At 34.2% G+C, this 21153-nt stretch overlaps 5 protein-coding genes across 9 annotated transcripts; 3 read left to right on the forward strand and 2 right to left on the reverse strand.

Annotated features, from left to right (window-relative positions):
- The first annotated feature begins 956 nt into the window (after positions 1-956).
- On the forward strand, positions 957-2691 carry LOC127259012 (chromatin modification-related protein eaf6-like). The gene is made up of 6 exons (XM_051286132.1): positions 957-1106; positions 1222-1316; positions 1421-1521; positions 1717-1786; positions 2264-2307; positions 2383-2691. The coding sequence occupies exons 1-6, from the start codon at positions 1094-1096 to the stop codon at positions 2477-2479; spliced, it is 420 nt and encodes a 139-aa protein (XP_051142089.1). The 5' UTR covers positions 957-1093; the 3' UTR covers positions 2480-2691.
- A 1586-nt stretch (positions 2692-4277) lies between these two features.
- LOC127258936 (patellin-4-like) lies at positions 4278-6038 on the reverse strand. Its single transcript, XM_051286019.1, has 4 exons — positions 5304-6038; positions 5082-5206; positions 4866-5007; positions 4278-4769 (listed from the first exon to the last, which is right to left on the reverse strand). The coding sequence occupies exons 1-4, from the start codon at positions 6036-6038 to the stop codon at positions 4506-4508; spliced, it is 1266 nt and encodes a 421-aa protein (XP_051141976.1). The 3' UTR covers positions 4278-4505.
- On the forward strand, positions 5803-11625 carry LOC127258935 (uncharacterized). Of its 3 annotated transcripts, none has more exons than XM_051286017.1 (6): positions 5803-5926; positions 7746-7936; positions 9519-9691; positions 10189-10372; positions 10457-10563; positions 11243-11625. In XM_051286017.1, the coding sequence occupies exons 2-6, from the start codon at positions 7865-7867 to the stop codon at positions 11322-11324; spliced, it is 618 nt and encodes a 205-aa protein (XP_051141974.1). In that variant the 5' UTR covers positions 5803-5926; positions 7746-7864; the 3' UTR covers positions 11325-11625. The 3 variants fall into 3 exon arrangements, with proteins under 3 accessions (XP_051141974.1, XP_051141973.1, XP_051141975.1); XM_051286016.1 differs by lacking the exon at positions 5803-5926 and adding an exon at positions 6240-6379; XM_051286018.1 differs by lacking the exon at positions 5803-5926 and having other exon boundaries at positions 9619-9691.
- Positions 11626-13252: 1627 nt separating this feature from the next.
- Positions 13253-15379, forward strand: LOC127259043 (rho-N domain-containing protein 1, chloroplastic-like). Of its 3 annotated transcripts, XM_051286184.1 has the most exons (4): positions 13254-13407; positions 13589-14545; positions 14901-15028; positions 15126-15379. In XM_051286184.1, exon 2 carries the CDS (start codon positions 13612-13614, stop codon positions 14512-14514), a length of 903 nt encoding a protein of 300 aa, XP_051142141.1. In that variant the 5' UTR covers positions 13254-13407; positions 13589-13611; the 3' UTR covers positions 14515-14545; positions 14901-15028; positions 15126-15379. The 3 variants fall into 3 exon arrangements, with proteins under 3 accessions (XP_051142140.1, XP_051142139.1, XP_051142141.1); XM_051286183.1 differs by having other exon boundaries at positions 13253-14545; positions 14897-15028; XM_051286182.1 differs by having other exon boundaries at positions 13253-14545.
- Positions 14176-17384, reverse strand: LOC127259042 (uncharacterized). Its single transcript, XM_051286181.1, has 3 exons — positions 15381-17384; positions 15191-15268; positions 14176-15007 (listed from the first exon to the last, which is right to left on the reverse strand). The coding sequence occupies exons 1-3, from the start codon at positions 17266-17268 to the stop codon at positions 14970-14972; spliced, it is 2004 nt and encodes a 667-aa protein (XP_051142138.1). The 5' UTR covers positions 17269-17384; the 3' UTR covers positions 14176-14969.
- Between the last annotated feature and the right edge of the window lie 3769 nt (positions 17385-21153).

Below are 21153 nucleotides of genomic sequence, written 5' to 3' on the forward strand. Positions count from 1 at the left end.
TTTTTAATTTCTATTGTTTTAGTTACAGTTCCATCAACAGTCAATACACAATAGGATATTTTTGTAAATTTACATATTGTTAGATCAGATTCTATACTAAAAATCAATTTAGTTATAACTGAGGATAAGTACTAACAGAAAAGATTTTTTTAAAAAATATTTTTGGAACCATTTGAAATTTTAGGATCATAAGTAATTATCAGCAAAATTTGGAAATTATACGGGAATTTTACCTTTTTTTTGCTTTAAATTATAATATTTTTCATGTATGAACTATTAAAAATGTATTTATTTCTATTACTCTCTTCAATTAATTTTTTAGTATTTTAGAACTCACTCGAAATTCTTTTATCAATATTTATCTTCAATAAACAACTATTTTAATCTATATTTAAAATATATATTTTTATATATATATAATCAATTTATCACTAAATAAAAAACACTTATTCAATCCAATTTAAAAACAAATATTTATTTTTGACATAAAATTTAATAAATAATACTAATATTTTTTAATTATATGATATAATTAAAAATAGTATAAAAACAATTTTATTTTTATTTTTTAGTGTAAAAATAATGATAAAATGATAAAGTAGAAAAATATATACTATATGGGTGTGTTTGTTTGGGGGTTTGGATTTTGGATTGGGATTTGAATAGTAAAAATTTTGAATTTGAATAGTTGTATGATGTGATATAAATAGGTGTTGATGTGATGTTTTGAATGTAAAATTGTTTTTTAGTATAATATAAAAAATGAAAAATAAGTGTTTGATTTGATATTTTGGGGGGAAAAAATTGGATGAATAGTGGAAATCCTCCAAAATCCTTCAAACAAACACACCCTATATATATTTTTAAAATATTAATCAAAATATACATGGTGGTAGACGGAGTATATTTTAATCCGTTAGGGATTTCTGGTCCCGTCCCTGGCTGAAAGTAAAAAGGATTCGAGAAAGCGAGAATTCTATTCGAAACGTCGCCGTCTTCTTGTGATCGCACGAACGCCAAAAATCAGAACGAGGAAGAGCAGGCGCCAATTTTGCAATCAATCAGACTCCTTAAACAATCTCGGAGATTCGCCATGGATTCCGATGGTACATCGATCTTTGCATCCGCTATCTCTCCTTTATTTACCTCAATTTTGTGGAATTTTTCCCCCCCGAAAATTTGATTCGTCCTGAATCCACTCTCCCGAAATCGTTTTGTTAGGGCAACGGACTGCTCCAAACCCTACCGCGATGCTGACTGCTCTCCTGCACAAGAGGGCAAAGATTCAGGAAGAACTCAGGGGCATCGAGAAACAGGTTAGAACAATCGTGCCATTCTCGCCGCGAAGAATTTTCAATTTTTGGTGTTGGATTTCTTCTTACGTCATGTTTTTTTGAATCGGTTCTTCATTATTCCTTAGGTTTATGATATGGAGACGAGTTACTTGCAGGATCCAAGTCAATGTGGCAATGTTCTAAAAGGTTTCGAAGGATTTTTATCTTCCTCGAAGAGCACCGCTCTGTAAAGTTACACTTCTCCAGTTTTCTTCCCTTCCTCTGAATTCATTTATTCTCCACAGAATTTGGAATTATTTTGGCCTCTAGATATTGTTTTTGTTTGTCATAGATTTAGCATTGGATCAGTTTTTCACATTTGCTCAGTTATCTTCGATTCGATTCTTAGTTAATCTGTGCAGCTCTGTTGTCTCTTTTGCAGCTTGAAACGATCCAGGAAGTTTCAGCCGGACGATCGCCTCTTTTCGCTGTCGTCGATCACTTCACCGGCTGTAAGAGTTGAATTTTTAACTTAAGGATCAAACTGATTTTCATTTCATTGAATAATTTGGAATCTGCAGAATTGACATCCATTGTGTTGATGAATTGCAACCTTTCTCTATTTCTTGTTTTCGATCATGAAAAGGATCTGAATTCCGTCATTTGTTTGTGTTTCTTTCGATTTTCTTGGAATTGGTTTGTTAACATTTGCATCAAACTCCTGATGATGATGATGAGGATGATGATGATCACAAGTATTAGAAATCCATTCGTCGTATGACTAATGTTCTAACATTAACATATACTTTGGATGATTCGATTTCAAACTTGATTTCTTGGAATTGGTTTGTTACCATTTGCATCGAACTATTTCTGATGATGATGATGATCACAAGTATTAGAAATCCATTTCTCGTATGACAAATGTTCTAACATTAACATATACTTTGGATAATTCGATTCTAAACTTGATTCTTGAGGTATGTCAGACCGAAGAAGTTGCAAGAGAGGGCGGCGTGTCAGCACATGCACCGTAAGTACTCGTCACTTGTGTTGCTAATCGAAGAATCATAAGTACTTATCGCACAAATATGTTGTTGTAACACAGTGGGAAGCCGAAGAGAGGTAGAGGAGCTCGAGAGGCGAAAAGAAGGCAGTCGAGCGAAGCTGACTTCGACTATGAAGATGATCCCGATGTGATTTGAAGAAGTGCCCGTCAAGTGCATCCATTTTGAACCCGTCTTGTTTCTCCGGGTGAGGATATGCTTTCCCGAATTCGAACTTGCATACGAATGCCTTCGAGATTATTGTTGGTTCGATTTATAACCAATCGATGTTTTGAGACGATGGATGCTCTTAGTGTTAGTAGAAACTTTTGGAATTTTGTAATTCTTGAAAATAATAAAAGTTAGTAAGACTTATAAAAAGATATATTTGGTGAACAATTTTTCAAAAGTTGAATAGTGTCAAAATTTTATTTAGACTGATTGGATTTACTTAAGAATGACAATGGTTAGGGCAAATCTGTATGTATTTGGACTCTACCCGTGATGTACCCGCTAGACTCAAATTTAAAAAAATTCAATATAAATTTGAATCAATTTTAAAAATTTTCAATATAAGCTTGAATTGACCGATTTCCCTAAATAAAAATATATACAACCACCGCCAATACTAAAATAGAAATTAAAAATTAAAAAAATAATAAAATTTATTATTTTAATTAATCAGATAGAGTCTGCTATTGGACCTGACTCGGCCCACATCTAACCCAATACTCAAATAATTGAACCCAATCAGAAATAAAAGAGTAGAGTTCAAGTCGGATTTTGGATATACACGAGTCTATTGACATCCATAGATTTACTTAATAGTTTTGAATTTATCTAGTGTGCAACATGTAGTAAAAATTTCTTCTAGCAAAATATCATTTCAAATCATTATCAAAATGCCAAAAAAAAAAAAACAAAAAACATCTTTTTATGCATCTAAGTTATGGAATTAAATGTATTTTATCTATCTATGCTCAAATAAAAGTATAATGAATAATTTAAATATTGATTATAATTTTTTAATGGGATTGGGATTTGTTTGGGCAAAATGTATGGGCCTTTTTGAAAGTTCAAATTGGACGGGCCCATTAAGCCCAATATATATATATATATATATATATGAGGGTACAAACTGCAAGGAATAAGGTACAACTATTGCTACAAGCGACGAGCGATCATTTCCTGCTGCTGCATCTGAGCTCTGAATCTGGCGATGAATTCTTCAGCCCTTTTGTCGATTCCTTGCAGCTGCGGCGAATTCATTGCGAACGACTCCCACATCTCATCCGCGGCGGTGGTTGAGCTACGATCATCGGCGGTAGGGTCGTCTCCGTCGCCGCTTTCCAGCTGAAGGACTTTCTGATGATGACAGCGGTCTTCTGTTCGGCTATGGCGTGATTTCTCCTCCCTGGATGGCGAGGCTGTAGATGGTGGATCCAACAGTTTCTTAACTATGGGGATCGGCTCTATAAACAGGTGGTCGACGTAAACAGAAGGTGCTCTTTTGTGAATCCGCGTGCGGGATTTAGGCTTGAGTTTGAATTTCTTCGGTTGAATGGAAAGGTACGGCCATCGGTACTTCTTATCGGTTCTAGATTTTGGTAGTTTCTGCACCGCTTTTGATTTGTTGAACTTGATTTGCAATTTGTTTGCGAGTACCTTCCACGCCTTTCTAGGCGGCAGTAATCTCCTCAATTTCAACCAAGACATCGTAAAAACAAATCGATAATAGGAACGAAAACGATAACACTGTGGTGTAGAAGTTGCGTACGAAGTGTTTGTATTTATGCTTACAGGAGAATCATGTCAGATCTTAGGGACAGTAATATTCCAATCGAGTTTAGAATTGATTCGTTCTCAGGCTACTTGTTTTCTGAAATGAAAATTATATATTCATTTTTCACCACTTTACAGCTTGCACAGATTCTGTTGTTGCTTAGAACTTACGTAGTTAAGCCCATGGCCAGTCTGTGTTCTGTCTCCACTATGCTTCAGAAATGGAATCTTAAACTAGTAAGATGGAATTTCTCAAGTGGAATATCTTTTGGTTTTATCCTGTTGTTCTTAGATCAGAAAGGCATAGAATGAACACTTTCAAGATCTGCACCCAAACAACAATAATTCTATAATGAAAGGTATCGAATTCATCGATTTGTTTATCAAAAAAAACATGAATCTGTCATGACTTAGTTTGAGTATATACAGGAACAACTGGACTGCTTTTGTACCTATAGAACACCTTCTTCTTCGCGTATGTCAAATTAACTATAGTTATCACTATCTTCCCTGGTTCTCTAATGTAGAATGAGTTTCTTATGCTCTCCACCATTTTTTTCTCCTGTAGCAAAACCTTGTAGGAGCCGTCATCTTCGGGTATGAACTCTTCTCTGTACGTCACGTCATATCCTACCACCGTCACATCCCATGTCACTGTGATTTCTGCCTGTAATCATTCGTAAATAGCAAATATTAGAAAAATGCCGTAGAATGAGATGGGAAGTTTATGCATAGTCTGATATAGTTATGTATTTGTTCGTACCTCATTGAAAGGTATCGTGATTTGTTCAGTGGAGGTTGCCTTGATGTCTGTTTCAAGAACTTTGTCGTCCATTGAGAATTCGGTGTCGTTTACTCTCTTCAGACCACCGTATTGTATAAGTATGTTCTCTATGGTGGCGTACCTGCAAAATCATGACACCTGATTATGATTTGCAATTTTCAAATTCAGGAAACTCCTGAGGAATCGAAGCTTTACTTGAGAAGGGTTTCTGTCACTTTCGATGGTTTCACGAAGATGAATCTGTTATTGCCTTTTTGCGCAATGTATCTCAAGTTCAACGTGTTGAATGCTAAAAACCATGCCGGGACATTCACAACAAGCTGCATCCATAACACATGTAAGTTAATTTACCATTATATATATATATATATATATAATCGGGAATTCATATTTGATTCGGTGGTTGATTGATCTTACTGTGGTGTGGACAATCCCGGGATAGTGTTCCTTCAGCAATGTAAGCATTCTCTTGTAAGTTAGCCTGATCTCCCTGTTGACATTTCCAGGTGCATTCTTGAAATCAATTATTTGGACAAACGAATCCACCCCGCCCGGACTAAAATCGAGACTCTGTATCCCTTTCTCCACGCACCGAATTCTCCACCGGAAGTAACCCAGGTTCGTGTTCCGATCCCCTATGTTGGCAAATCTCTTCCTCATAACCACCGTGTAGAATAATGGTCGCCCCTCGTTATCTCTACCATTGGTGAACCACAGGCTATCGATCGCAAGCTTGTGATCCTCGTCAACCAAGAAATCTGCGCGCCATTTCAGGGTTTGTTGTAGGGAGCTGAATGCCTTTCGCACCTTGTAGTGCCTGAATTTCAAGAACTTGAGCAGAACCGCGTCGGTCCCATTATGGCCTGTGCTCGGCAGCAACGGGACGCCCCACATTATAATGTCCTTCAATCGGCTATTGTAATCGGCGCCAACATCGTTCTCCCTAACAATAAGTGAATTGGAAAGGATAGCTTCTTCAACTATACGCCGGAATTCAACCAGCGCATCGGTTTTTGATCCCGTCGTCTCAGCTTCATCACGTAAGTTCTCATCTTGATCGTGATTTTCATCCTCGTCGTAGCTTTCCGTATCGCTGACTATTTCTTCTTCTTCAGGCCACTCCTCCACCTCTTCCTCCTCCTCCTCCTTCATCTTATTCGCGGGTTTTTCCGGCGAGGTCGCACCTGCCGGGAACCCAAATTATTATTTTATTATACAATAAGCCAAATTGGCCGATCGGCAAAAAAAATGGGAAAATGGTGTGGGGAGGAGGAAAAGATAATAGAAGAAGGAGTGGTATTGGGTGGGGTTTCCATAATTAGATTTGTCTGAATCTAACCGTTGGGTAAGTTGAATTAGCTGATGAGATATTAAAGGACTTATTTTGGTGAAGGACGTCAATGGTGTTTGGACCATTGGCACTTCTGGCCGAATTTATGGTATGATGCAATTCCAAACTAACTTGGAATGCTCCCGTTCTGGAAATTTTGAGGGTGAGTTATCTCTCCACTATTTTTTTCAGAAAAGTAAAGGTAGTAGAAGTTTTTATTATTATTATTTTTTGATGACGTGGAAATTCCCGGCCACCACTCGAAAGTGCGCATTGGGTAAATCTCGGCCGAACCTAATACTCTGCAAACTAGGTTTAACAGACAAATCATACTAAGCGAACTATATGTGGTAGGTGACCTGAGGGGTCGGAGGTTGGACTTATTATTATTATTTTATGACGTGGGAATGGTGACCGCTCTGGAAAGTGCATTGAGTAGAAGTTTTGGTCAAAGTTAACGTGGTATGATAATCAAGACACCAAGGGTGTGTTTGTTGGGGGCTTTGGATTTTGAATTGGAATTTGAATAGTAAAACTTTTTAATTTTGAATAGTTGTATGATGTGATATAAATAGAAGTTGATGTGATATTTTGAATTTAAAATTAATTTTTAGTATAATATAAAAAATGAAAAATAAGTGATTGATTTAATTTTTTGGATGAATAAAATGGAATAAACAGTGTATTTAAAATTCAATCCTACAAACAAATTGGTTTGAATTCTTATATAGGCGATGGCCGGGTTTTAAAAAAATAAAAATAAAAACAAAAATAAAAATATAATGCTGTTATAATCCCTTTTTAAATTGGAAATTTTCAAATATATATATATATATATATATTATTTTTTCTAAAATACTGAAAAAACGAATATACCTTCCTGAACGGGAATGTATTTGGTTGTATATTTGGATACATGGTGGGTATTTTAAATGATTGTGATGATTATTATTGTGTAATTGTTTATGTAAATTTTTTGGGTTTGTTTGTTTAATGTTTATATAATATAATTGTATCAAAAAAATCATATATATATATATTAATGTGTGTGTGTGAGCAAACAAACATTTAGGCAAGAATTTTAAATTTTTGTTAATTAATAATGTTAAAAGTTGCCAAAGCATCCATGCAAATTTCTTTAGAAAAAAAATTGTGGTGTGTTTCCTTTAAAGATTTTGGTTCTGAATATAATAAAATCTTGCACTATGTGAAATGTAAAATTAAATTTTAATAAAATATAATAAATAAAAAATAAATATTTAATTTAATATTTTTTATTTTTTATTTTTAGAAAAAAAAAAGTTAGAATTATTAAAATCAGATAGTAAACACATCAGTTGTGTTTTCTTGGGCAAGTGTTTTTTATGTTTACTTTAGTATAAGCAAGTGTATGAAAAATATAAAAAATAACAAAATGTGTTAGTAGTAATAATATTTCTTGGGGTTGTCTTTTTTTGTAGACAAACAATCCATCCCCAATTCGAAGCAATACCATCTTTAGGTTGTAACCTGTCGTTTTTATCCAACAGCTGTTAGCAGGTCTGGCCATAAACTGAGGCTGAGAGCTTGGGGAGAGCCAAAGATGATCCAACCCAATAAAGCAAAGGAGTGATCGATCCATAGAAGAAAGCTTAATTCTGAGCTGACAATGGTAGGGTTCTCGACGTGGTTCCGTTATTTCGCAACCAAGCTAGAGTACTCCGTCGCCCTCAGCTGGAAGGTAACCCTCAATTTTTTCATGTTTTCTTGGTTATGGTTATGGATAGAGCTTGCTTAGCTAATTGTGTTTTTGTAATCTTGGAACTTTGGAGTTTCTGCTTTCGCAATTTTGGTTTCTTGATTGCTCTGTGCTCTCTTGATTCTTTTTATAAAAAAAAATAAATTGAAGATTGAATTTTGTGTGGTGTTTCTTGGATGGAGATCTTGGGGAAGAACTACAGGGAGAAACTGATTGGTTGGTGGTTTGGATTTTGAATTGGAATTTGAAGGGTAAAAGTTTTGAATTTGAATAATTATACTAAAAAATTAGATGTTTATGTTTGATTAGATTCGATGGTGAATAGTAGCTTTTGGGTAGAATCCCATAACCGAACACACCAAGAATACGATTGGAATTATGTAAAGGTTACTGAAAAGAGCGGTGGTGAAAAAAGTTTAGGGTGTGTTGTTTAGGTGATTTAATTTTGGGTTTGATTGGAATAGTAAAATCTTGAATTTAAATTATTGTTTAATATGATATAAATAAAAATGGACTTAATGTTTTGAATATAAAAGTAAATTTTTTTTAATATTGTCACATTATAGTTACATATCCCGCAAACGGGATTCCTCAACAAATATAATATAAAAATTATGTATTTGATTTGATATTAAAAAAAAAAAAAGTTATGAATAGTGAAAAGTATTTAATAATATGATATCTTGTTAGTGAAAAAAGTGTATTGGATATGATTTTTTTTTGGTTTGTGTACTTTCTTATTGTTTGAAATATAGTGGAATATCTATTATAAAATCAGTATATGCCTATTCGATGAACATTTAGAAAAATTCTAGGGTGTGTTTGTTTGGGGGTTTGGATTTTGAGTTGGGATTTGAATAGTAAAAATTTTGAATTTGAATAGTTACATGATGTGATATAAATATGCGTTGATGTGATGTTTTGAATGTAAAATTGATTTTTAGTATAATATAAAAAATGAAAAATAGGTGTTTGATCTGATGTTTTGGGGAGGGGGAATGGGATGACCAGTGGATTGAAAATCCAATCCCCAAACAAACACACCCCAAAATCCATATATATTATTTTCATTCCATTTAAGACCATGTCAAATGCTCTATGATTTTAAACTGCTGTTGACTGTTGTGTTAATGCTATTTTAGGATTTAGCTATTTTGTGAATAATAAAATTTGAATTCAATATAATTTTTTAATGTGATCTTTTTTAAGGAATTTCTTTTTTTTTTTTTTTAGCTGAATAATGAATATTAGCATCTTAAATGTGTAGGAATTTGGTACAAAGTTACTCATATTATTATACTTTCACACACTTCATATGTTTTTTCATGTATTTGATTTTTCAGTAGAACATTTTATGCACTTCTCTTAGATAGATCCCAACCACCCCTCATTGCATGGTCGATTTTGCTCGATTTTTTTGTGTACAAGCAGTTGCTTCTAGTGTTGATAATCCATGGAATCCATAAAACATTCAGCTATTGTTACATTTCCTTGTCACAATCTTGATTAGGCTTTTTATCTCATCGATCGGATATAGTGATAGTGTATTTTAATACAATCGCAGACCTACGGGCAAGGCCAAATTGCAGATAATGAAATTTTCAATTCTATAAGGAGAAATTTACTTCAAGGAAGGTTGACATTCTTGCATTGTAACAAAGCAGAAGTTACCGCGCCGATGTCTGGGATGCTCAGCGGAACACTTCTTGTTCGGAAAATCGCAGCTGCTGATCCTAGGTATGGTTCGTCGTACTAAAATTTTATTTAGCAGCTTGATTTCATACCATTTCTGCTTCTCCTAGTTTCTCTGTGCCCATAAGAAAGCCTTTTTTCGAGTATTTTTTTCTGCTGGACAGTAGCTTCGACACATTTTTATTGCCAATGTTAGATTTTTAAGAGTTGCTTACTCCGGTTGTCGATAAATGTGTTGATAGAACACATATGGACAAAATGAAAAATCACGAAATAAAAAAATTCCTGCGCTGTATGAAATAATCAAGGATGTGTTTACTTGTGCTTTAAAATGTTGCGTTGTTTTCGATTTACATTTTTAAGAGAAAAAAAATAGAAATTTGATGCGATGATGTTATTGGTGCTAAGCTTTAAACTGAATTTATATCCCCACACAGTTCAAATTTTTACTTTGGAAAAGAGTATAGTCAAATTATCTGTTCTAGGTCGTGTTCTTCGTGATTGCGAGATATATGACGATAGCTGGCCTTGTTTTGCGACAGGAGAGTTAGGATAGGAGACGTAGTAGTCCTAAAAGACCCCGCCAATCCCAACAATTATCTCGTCCGGAGAGTAGCTGCCGTTGAAGGTCACGAGATGGTGTCCGACAATCCAGATGACGACTCTTTTGTCCTCGCGAGAGACCATTGCTGGGTATTAGCCGACAACAAACGACTAAAGCCCAAGGTAACACAACATAAGAATCAAACTCTTTCATTCTACATTAGTTAGTGAGTTTCATTCAACTTGTCTACGTTCTATGGGAACCAGGAAGCCTACGACAGCCGGACATTTGGCCCTGTCGCTATGTCGTGCATAGTTGGCAGAGCCTTGTACTGTCTGAGAAACGGCGTTGATCATGGACCCGTCCACAACAGGTAACACTCGTCGAAGTTATGTATTATGTGAGCAATTTTTCATTGGGAAAATGCTTTAAAAGATGAAAACATACCTATGTTTCGGATTTTCTTCATACATGTGTATATTGTTTTGAACAATTAGCCAAAAAATATAGTTGATATGTCTTGAATCTAATTTGCCATTTCGCTAAGTTTTCATGGGGGCGAAGTCCCCCTTACCTGGATCCGGGGGCGCGAAGTGGCCCCCGGTCCGATGATATGCAGTATTGGGCTTTGGAGTTGATATTGGACTGAGTCTATCTGGTGTATTCTCTTAGTTTATTTGAATAGACTTAAGAGATATATGAAATCTGTAATTTGTAACGTAGCCTTCTCAATAAATCTGCTCTCCGTTTCTGTCAGTGGACGTAGTCAACACGTTGTTAGTGAACCACGTAAATTTGTATCTTCTTTACGTTTATGTTTATTATTCGATCACTAATCATATTCCGTCACAATAAATATACATAGAAATTTATTATGTAGACTAATATTGGAATTTTATGCATAAATTTTACGAATACAATGGTGGATTATACAATAAAGCATTCGCCTGTTTCTATACATTTATATCAAAATACAAGGGTCGACGCATAGTTAATTTGCGGATTAATCGATATTCATCTATTATTAAATCATTATGTATGTGTTTCTTCAGCATATTTAGCCGGAGGCAGGATTCAGCTGTTCTTGAAGTGGAACTGAACGTCGATGAGATGACCCGAAATCACAAACCATAGAGAAGAGAAGAGAATACCAAAATTTTCGCCAAATTTGTACGTACACTTATTTATTTGTTTCTCCTTTTGTTGTTGTTGTTAGTGTGCTTTCATGTTTGCGCATAGTTAAGGTTGTCGATCGATGACGAGTCGAGTCAGAGTTGAGTCGAGTAGTTCGTTGAGCAGATTGTGTTGGATATATAGATCGATAGAAATACTTGGCATGTGTGACTCAATTATGTATATTGTAGATGATTTTGAAGGTTTTACTTTAATTTACTTAACAGATTTCATTTTTAATATTAATTCGAGTTGAGGCTCACTGAGTTTGAAAGTTTGGCTGGCTTAAAATGTTTGCTTGTGTTTTAATTTGAATTCATTTCACGAAAATATATGATGATATGATCATGATGTGTATATATATATAGAGGCTTTGTTTGGATAGATGTTTTGATTTTGATTTAAATTTTAGTTTAGATATTACTCCCTCCGTGCCAATACAATAGTTTTGTTTACATTTTTGTTCGTCCCAAAATAATAGTCTTATTTTCATAAATAAGAATATCACTGCAAAACTACAATTATTTTTACATTTTTATTACACATTTGTCACTATTTTTTACACTAATACACTCACAACAGAAAAAAAAAAAAAAAAAAATTATCCATATTTTTTATCCAATACCAATATAATATCAATATTATTTAAATGTCGTGCCCAGGATGGAGGGAGTACATATTAATATTTAAATTATTTTTTAACACTTATTGTACTATCATTAGCTTCGACTCATTGTATTTACTATTTTATAAAAATCCATTATAATTTATTTATTTTTATTATTTAGTATTTTATAAATAATATTTATTATTAAGAAATATATTTAAGTTTCAAGATATTAATTATGATAATTTTATAATTTTTATAATAATTTTAAAATATTAGCATTATTTAAATTTGTGGGGTTAGTTATATTTGAAAAATTAAAATTTTAGAAAAATTTAAATAATTAAAAAATATAGACACTATGCTCTGAAATAAATTTGAATTATATTTCTATAAATTATCGATAAAATTAAAATTCCAAGTTGATATTAATTAAATTTTATATTATTTTTATTAAAAATAATTAGTTCTTAGAAAAATTAATAGTGTATTTTCTAATAAAAGTAATAAATCTTGTTTCAATTAAAGCTGATAATCTATAGTCCATAATCACATAATCACTAACACATAATCCATAATCCATAATCACATTATCACAAACACATAATCCACAACATAATTTCAAAATGATTAATCTAATGGATTAATAATCCATATAATCCACCACAGATGTTTAAATTATGGTTTTTTAAATTGATTTAAAATAAAATATTTTGCTTATATATTATTTTGATTTGAAATAATAATAATAAAAAAAATGCCAATAAAGACATCTTCAAAATCTTAAACCTGCCCCTAATCATATACATACACCTTCTAACCCAATTCCCATCCAAATTGTCTATCCCTAACCAATATAATACTCCATCCGTCCTACTTCTCACGTCCATTTTTCTATTTTCGTCCGTTCACTTATTTTGTTATTAGAAAAAAAAAATTATACGCTTTAATTTTATTTTAAAAAATTTAATTTATAATTTTTTTAATTTTAATTATACTAATCAATTATCTTAATCTTAATATGTAATTATTTTTATTATAAAATAATTGTTTTTATTAATACATTTTAAATTATTTACTGATTTCTCTTAAATTTGTGTGTTTACAATAAAGCTGACAAAATATCTGGAAGAAAGTAATAATAATAATAATAATAATGATAATCTGAATTTAGAGCTCTAATGTTGAATCCAATGAAAATGCCGGATCTATTAGGCCCATTTATGAGCCCGGCCCATTAATTAAAGTAAAGTAAAGCAAATAAGATGAAGAAGCGGCGGAAGCTTCTTCTAGGTCACAGATACAACATATGAATGTCGTAGCAGCAACAGCAGCAGGCAGCGCTACATTCATTCATTTGCCAATCCTCATTCCTCTTCCTGCCGTCGTCGGCGTCGTCGTCGTCGTCGTCCTCCTCCTCCTCTTTTCATCTCTCAGGTAAGCTAAGCTAAGCTAAGGTAAGATAAAGGTACCTGTCTCTCTGTTCTCTGTCTGTCTCTGAATTCGTGCATTTTCTGTTCATATCCTGTTCGATTCTTCTGATAATCGTGCATAATTCGTAGTTCACGAATTCCATTCCTCACAATTTCCATCTTCCTACAATCGAATCGATCTGCAGTGGCGAAGGTAAGGCTTCACGATATGAATTGTGCATCATCGCCGGACGGCGGTGTACGCCTTCGAGTTGCTGCTGCAACAACACCACCACTCACCGCCGCACAACCAAATCCTCACCTCCAATTCATCTCCTCTCCTTTCAATTTTAGCAGTAGATGCACTTTCCTTTCCATCTCCATCTCCAACCATAGATCCAGATCGAGATCTGGATCTCCTCTATGTAACTCTACTATTTCTAGCTCTAGCTCTAGCTCTAGTTCCGGAAACTACGACCGGAGGCCGAGCAAGTTCAGCCGCCGGCGCCGGAACATTAACAATCAGAATTACCTGGAGAAGGAATTAGGTTACGAGCAGGAGGAATTCGAGGACTCGGAAACCGCCAACAATGGATCGCTACTTGCTGTGAACAACAAGTTTCAATCCCCCAGCGCTAGGGAGAAGGAGATCGTCGAGCTCTTCCGGAAGGTGCAGGCGCAGCTCCGGGAGAGGGCGGCGATTAAGGAAGAAAGGCGAGTCGAGGAATCCTCCTCACAGGAGAGCAAAGGCAAAGAGACCGACACCGTCGATTCTCTTCTTAAGCTTTTGAGGAAGCACTCGGTTCAGCCGGGGAAGAAAAGCTCCGGGAAGAAGGACATTGCGCCGGTGGATGCAATGCCTGCCAGGCCAAAATCAAGTTTCTCGAGGAGGTCGCCAGTTCCGGTAGTTAAATTGCAGCGAGTTTACCCGCAGCAGATTGATTTTCATGAGAGGAATTCGGAGGAGGATGAGGATGATTATGAAGAAGAGGAGCCGAGGTTGGTTGAGGGTAGTGATTTGAGTGGGATGAAGACGACTGAACTGAGAGCTCTTGCGAAGTCGCTGGGGATGAAAGGATTTTCCAAGTTGAAGAAGAATGAGCTCGTCGAATTGCTAAGTGGGCGAGTGTGATAGGTGTGGATGATATGGCGACGACTCTGAGGTTATGCTTAGTTCTTTGTTTTGTTCAGTTAATATATGCTATGTTTTGTTTGCGCGCCAGCTCACTCGTTTTAACTTAAGTTGGCCCTAAAATTGCACTGAGTTTAAGCGATTACGACTATGTCTAGACGAGCATCGTAGTAGGGTACATACTATCAGTATGATCCATTAGTCTAAGAAGTCATAAAAGAATTTATCACTTCGATCCACGGAACCAACAAAAGAAGTTCTTGAAAATATATTAGTATGCTACTCTTATCAGTTTTCCTCGCCGCATTTCGAGTCATTTTCATGCACTGTTTTTGTGTATTCGGTTAAAATCGGAGATTGAGAGAATTACCTGTGTGCATAGGCAGATCTTGTCTTTGTCATACGATTTCATTTGCTGATGGCGGCGCGGTGTTCCTCCATGTGATTGCTCTTGCTTACATGGGCGGGTTTTCGTCGGGGATCTGATCGCCTTCTGGAATTGGATCTATCAAGGGTAAGTCAAGGAATGATCTGATATGGAAATGATGATCAAATTTTCTATATCTTCTCAAATTAGTCGGAAATTTAATCTCTTTGGAAACCATTTCTAGTAGTCGAAAATGCTCATGGATGGGATCTAGCGAAAATGGAAAGCTGCAAAACAAGAAGGGCATACCTGCCGGCTCATCCGGGTATTCGAGGAGGCAATGCCGCAGCTCAGGTACTTCTACATTTTCCAGATATCCTGCAATCTCTTCATGATCAAAATAATAGGGCACCAGATTAGTTTGAAGTTAAATCCATTTAGAAGCTACATCTCTGTCAATCAAAAATGCTTGTGGATCGGAAAAATTAGAAATCCGTACCTGCCATTGTATCCGAGTACCCAAGGAGGCGATGCCGCAGCTCAGGTATTTGTCCATCTCCCTCGACAATCTCCAGCAATTTTGAAATCTCTTCTTGATCGAAATAGGACACCAGATTGTAAGCATCCAGTAGATGCAAGAACCCTAAAACCTCCAAGGAATGTTCAGGAGTGGCTCTCATCTTCGATTTCCACTCGTATCCAATCTCAGCTGCTCGTTCCTGAATTTCCGGTTTGATTGTCGCCGACATTTTCCTCAGCTGCTGCAGCAGAAGTACGCAGGTTTTACGAACCTCACCCTGCTCGTTATCTGGTCGCAAAGGCGGTGGATAGAAACCGGACAATGCACCCAGAACCAACTTTGCCGGATCCGAGGACAGGTTAAGAACCCTAAAGATTTCATCGCTCATTGATTCGGAATTCTTATGAGTATTGATCAGGTACGCCTGCAAATCTTTCCCGTTCATCTTCAGCATCAACCTCAGTTCCGCAGATTCATCCTTAATTATCCCCTCGTATGTGTTGAGGAGATCGATCAAATTCCGCTGCTTGCCTTCTAATCCTTTCTTGAACCCATCGAGTTCACGCTCCTTGTGCTTGAGTTGGCTCTGTGTCGCCCGATACTCTTTGTAGCACTTGCGCGTGAACTCGCTAACCGAGCCTAATATCTTCTCCCTCCTATCAAGGGCCTCAGTTTTTCTGTCATTCGCCTCTCGTCTTGTAGCAATCTCTCTTTGTTGGAGTACAAGACTCGATTCCCATTTGCGCAAACGTCGTTCTTTCAAGTCGAGCTGATTTTTCCTAGAAGCTGCGTCGTCTTCCTTGTTCTTAACTCGCTCCACCCGTGCCTTCAACTCGTTCTCTTTTGCGTCTAGCTCATCCATTTTCATCTCGACCCAATCGCTAAGAGAATTAATCTGCGCTTCCTTCGCCCTATTTGTGTTGAGCTTACGCTCAACCGAATCCTTCATCTCCTCGACCGTCTTCTTCGACGACTCCAGCTTCTCCAAAAGCTCGCGACCGTTTTTCTCCTTCTTCGCCAACATCTTAATCTTAACCTTCGCTTCCGCGCCGAGCTTTTTGCGCAGCTCCTCGAGTTGGCTCTCTTTTGAATCCAAATCTTGCGTTTTCGCGTCGAACTCCATCCTCATTCTCTCAATTTCATCCATCTTCTTCTTCGCCGATTCCTTCATCAGTTCAGCTTCTTTAGTCGAAGCTGTCGCCGCAGATTCTCGTCGCTCTGCCTCCATCTCAAACTCCTCCTGCATTTTCCTTAAGCTCTCCTCCTTAGACTGTATCTCCTTCGTCTTCTCCTCCACTGTGGCCTGAAACTGCACCTCCTTCTCCCCAAACTCCTCCATCTTCCTCCTTAACCTCTCCTCCTTCGACTGGATCTCCTTCGTCTTCTCCTCTTCCATGATCTGTAACTGCACCTCCTTCTCCCTAAACTCCTCCCACTTTCTCCTCACCATCTCCTCCTTATCCTCAACCGCAGTTATTCTCCCATCCAATGCATCTATAACCACAGTAATCTTACTTTTTCTATCGTCTAAACATTTACGTACCTCTCTCAGATTCCGCTCCTCCGCCTCGATCTTCCTCAGCTTCTTCATCGCTCGATCGCGAATGTTCGCGACGTCGCCGCTGCAATCTAGAAGCAACTGCGCTTCCAACTCCTCCTTCCTCATCTTACCGCACTCGCACATCTCTCCAGTGCTATTTCCCTCTTCTTCCTCCTCCGATTTCCTCTTCCTTCCCCGACGCACTTCAACTGAATCCTCCGCCTCCGCCGTCCTTTCGACCGGCGATTCTCCGCCGAAATTCAGCAACTCAATCTCCGCACAACTTCGTCTCAAATCCTTCGCATCGTCCTCCGCCTTGCACTCCATTACCGATTCGAGAGCAGAAACTCAAATCTCCGCAGGTTTCTAGAGACGACGAGAATCGCAATCCGGCTGCCGCTCCTGCAATCTCAGCGCCCGCCCGCAGAATAACCGCCCGCGAGGTTAGGGTTTCAAAATGTTGCGGAACGCTCTGACACCGCCCTTTTATAGTGCTCCTCTGGCGCTGTTGGATACAGGTAATTTTTTAATTATTATTATTATTATTATTATTATTAGTATTTAAATATTTAGAATATATATATATACTCCCTTGTGTATTATCGGTAAAATATAATTAGTAAGTAATTAAGAAGTATATTAGTAAAAATAATTATAGATTAAGACAAGTAAATAATTTAATTAAAATTAAAAAAAATTAAATTTTAAAATTTAAAATACGATTAAAATATATAATTATATTTCTAAAAATAAAAAGAATTACTTTCCTGTTTAAAATAGTAGCCGTAGTGTGTCTTACAATGCTTACTTTCCAGTTTCCAACATACTGCACCGTACCTAAACCCTAAGCTATTAAAATACTACTACTAAAATATGGATAAATTCTACCAAGCCATGCTATCTTCTTTTTATTTTTTAATATTATATATATATATATATATATTTTGACGTACTACTTTATTTCACTACATATTTGGTGCAATTTGAAAGATGAAAATGCAAGTAGGGGATGAAATTATTAGTAGGATGTTAAAATGAAGTGAATATTTAATTTGTTGTTCTTTGGATATGTTCTTTTTGTGCAATATATGGCGGAGATTGATCTAATCAATACAATGCTGATTCGATTTTGGATATTTGTTAGTTATGTTATTTAATGATCGTAATTACTTTCATGATAACGACAAGATTTATTGTTGGAAAAGTAAGATCTTGTTGACGTTCTTTGTTTGGATCGATTAGGCTATAGCTTGTCGAATTGCCACGAATTAATTCTTGTCGTTAAGAAGGCCAATGCTATAATTGGAATTCCTTACTTTGACGGATAAGGAAGAATGTCACGGGTAATTAATCACGTGTAAAGGAAATACGATTGTGAAAAAAATTAGATTTACTTTTGATCGAGTATGTAAGAGTTTGTTGAATCGCGAAGAATTGGTTATATTTGTTAAGAAGACAAATGTTACTATTGGATCTCTTTACTTCGACCAATGAACTAGAAGTTGAATTGAATCGAATCGAATGTATCATTAATGATTCTAACATACTTAGGAATTTGAAAATAAAAAATGCTATTTATAACCGAATTACATGTGAAAGAACGATAAATCTATATGGATCTTTCTTTTCTGACACATCAGGTGTGTTTGTTTTGGGGATTGGATTTTAAATCCACTGTTCATCCCATTTTTTTCCTCCAAAAATATCAAATCAAACATCTATTTTTTATTTTTTATATTATACTAAAAATCAATTATACATTCAAAACATTACATCAACACCTATTTATATCACATCGTAAAATTATTCAAATTCAAATTTTTTACTATTCAAATCTCAACTCAAAATCCAAACCCCCGAATAAACACACCCCAAGTGAAAGTTTGTTAAGTTGTCGAGACTTAATTAATCTCGTTTGAAGCTCTCTACTAGCTAAGGGCTCGATAATATCATTCAATGATCTCAAATTTTAAAATGAAATGTTGAAATATTTATTGAAAATTTTAGATTAGATTGTTAAATCATTTTTATTGAAATGATAAATTCATTTACTATAAGTGACAATATTATTAAAGGATCCTAGCTTAATTAGGGGCTGGAAATGAAAATTAATATGTGTAACAAAGTTATATTTAAACGATGAAAATGAATTAAATTAGTGGTAGAAAAAATATATAGATAACCGAATTGTACAAAAACAACAAAAAATAACCATTAAAATTGCCAAAAGTTAATTATTTCTCATATAGGCAATTTTTCTAAAAACTCTCATATCATTAGTAATAATTATTCTCATATTCATAAATTGGTTACTTGCTCAATTATTATTATTATCATCATTATTATTATTATTATTATTTAATTTTTTCGATTAGAATTGCAGAATATCAGGTGGCGTTTGGTATAGAGAATGAAATTGTAAAGAAATGAAATTGAGTAGAAAATGAGAATAAATTATGTTGTTTAGTAAGGCAAAGAATTCAGCTATATGAATGGATCAAATAAGAATAAATGATTAACCAGATAAAAAAAAAGTTTTAACGAATGAAAATTCATATAAATTAAATTCGATTTTTGTAAAATTAAAATAGTATAATTTTAAAAATATGTATATATAAAAATTAAATAGTACAAAAAATTAAAAAATATATATACTGCAATATCATTTATTTCCATTTCTCTGTGTATGGAAAAGAGAAATTGAAATGATTTATTTCTGAAGTTCTATTTCGACTACTCAAAACAAATAACAAAAATTAGACCATTTTCATATTGTATATATTTTATTGAAACATAATCTTAAAAATATTTAAAATATTAACAACACTGTTCATATAAAAAAATCATAAAATAATATCATAATTTATTATTAATAATTTATTAAACTACACTAAAATACAGTGTCCTAACCAAATGATTCATCTTTGCCGGGATCGAGGGAGTATAATATAATATAATTTATAAAAATAAAGTCTTTATATAAACCAAATTAAACTAATTTCAATCTAATTGTGGAATTATCCAATTGCTTAGCTTTAATTAGCAAAACAAATATATATTCATTCGATTTTTTTGGTATTACAAATGATAGTTATCTTATAATTTGTTCTAGATAAATAAATTTTATGTAATAACATTTTTTTGGCTATTAAATGATTTAATTTTTTTACATGTAATTTTATTTCTATTTATCTTTTTTTTTTTAATTTATATGATATAAAAATATATATTTATTTTAAAACAAATTACGTCACACTATCTATTTCAGAATCGATGTTTTGTTAATAAATTATTCAAGTTTTAATATATAAATTTATTTTCTTTATTTATATATTACTCTTTCTGTTTACAGATTAATGTTCTATTTTTTTATTTGGAACGTTTAATAATTATTTTTATTTTTTATACACAAAATTTATTCTTTTGTTCTTATTTTATTTACTCTTTTTTTTTTTAGATACAAGATAAATTACAAATTTGTCAATTTATAATAAAAAACTAATTATCTAAAAAAAATATGAATATTAATTAGGACATAGAAAATAGATCGAGGGAATATAAGATTTCTTTTTCTTCATTCTCTGACAAATCAAAAAATATTATTTTATTTTTTCTCCCCCCCCCCTTTTTTTTTTTCAATACGAATCAAACATTTTATTATAATTTTAATTTTTATCTTCTCCCTTTACCTTCCCTGTTGACGAAATAAACACTAGAGGCTAGCCCTGAATTCTAAATAATTCAATGTGTATGTAACATAATATTTATGTATTTGTAATTTATATCTATACAATTATTTAATATAATATTTAGAAAAAAAAAATGTTATTGATAATAGTGAAAATTAGCAATCAATAATAAAAATTGGGTGAAGACTTGATTTTGATTTTTATAACATGAAGATTTGAAAATGTTCTTAAGTTATTGAAGTAAGTACAAGATTATATATATATATATATATATATATAAAAGAAATGTATAAGGTGATGATCTATAAATAATTTCTCAAAATATATGCAATTAAAGTTTTTTGGCTTTTGGTATAGATCAGATATTTATAGGCGTTTGCTTCGTTGGTTATAATTGATTACTATATCCTGATCATAGGTGGTTCGGGTCATATTGTTGTGTATTTACATAATCTGTCGATAATATAATCATCAACTAGAATGTGTCCAACAAAATTGAAAGCAAAAGGCAATATTATTTTTT

The sequence above is a fragment of the Andrographis paniculata genome, unplaced genomic scaffold (genome assembly GCF_009805555.1).
Source record: "Andrographis paniculata isolate CXL003 unplaced genomic scaffold, ASM980555v1 Contig5END, whole genome shotgun sequence".
In the NCBI taxonomy this organism is placed as follows: Eukaryota; Viridiplantae; Streptophyta; class Magnoliopsida; order Lamiales; family Acanthaceae; genus Andrographis; species Andrographis paniculata.

What these genes read in the sequence shown, in the direction of transcription:
- LOC127259012 (XM_051286132.1), top strand. An exon ending in TCCTCGAAGAGCACCGCTCT is followed by an intron (nt 1,522 to 1,716) that starts GTAAAGTTACAC and finishes TCTCTTTTGCAG; the next exon opens with CTTGAAACGATCCAGGAAGT. An exon ending in CGTCGATCACTTCACCGGCT is followed by an intron (nt 1,787 to 2,263) that starts GTAAGAGTTGAA and finishes GAGGTATGTCAG; the next exon opens with ACCGAAGAAGTTGCAAGAGA.
- LOC127258936 (XM_051286019.1), bottom strand. Translation starts at nt 6,038, where the DNA reads ATGAAGGAGGAGGAGGAGGAAGAGGTGGAGGAGTGGCCTGAAGAAGAA. An exon ending in GTGACAGAAACCCTTCTCAA is followed by an intron (nt 5,008 to 5,081) that starts GTAAAGCTTCGA and finishes ATGATTTTGCAG; the next exon opens with GTACGCCACCATAGAGAACA. An exon ending in TCACGATACCTTTCAATGAG is followed by an intron (nt 4,770 to 4,865) that starts GTACGAACAAAT and finishes GAATGATTACAG; the next exon opens with GCAGAAATCACAGTGACATG.
- LOC127258935 (XM_051286017.1), top strand. Translation starts at nt 7,865, where the DNA reads ATGGTAGGGTTCTCGACGTGGTTCCGTTATTTCGCAACCAAGCTAGAG. An exon ending in CCGTCGCCCTCAGCTGGAAG is followed by an intron (nt 7,937 to 9,518) that starts GTAACCCTCAAT and finishes ATACAATCGCAG; the next exon opens with ACCTACGGGCAAGGCCAAAT. An exon ending in CATGGACCCGTCCACAACAG is followed by an intron (nt 10,564 to 11,242) that starts GTAACACTCGTC and finishes GTGTTTCTTCAG; the next exon opens with CATATTTAGCCGGAGGCAGG.
- LOC127259043 (XM_051286183.1), top strand. Translation starts at nt 13,612, where the DNA reads ATGAATTGTGCATCATCGCCGGACGGCGGTGTACGCCTTCGAGTTGCT.
- LOC127259042 (XM_051286181.1), bottom strand. Translation starts at nt 17,268, where the DNA reads ATGGAGTGCAAGGCGGAGGACGATGCGAAGGATTTGAGACGAAGTTGT. An exon ending in GTACTCGGATACAATGGCAG is followed by an intron (nt 15,269 to 15,380) that starts GTACGGATTTCT and finishes TTGATCATGAAG; the next exon opens with AGATTGCAGGATATCTGGAA. An exon ending in ATACCCGGATGAGCCGGCAG is followed by an intron (nt 15,008 to 15,190) that starts GTATGCCCTTCT and finishes ATCCAATTCCAG; the next exon opens with AAGGCGATCAGATCCCCGAC.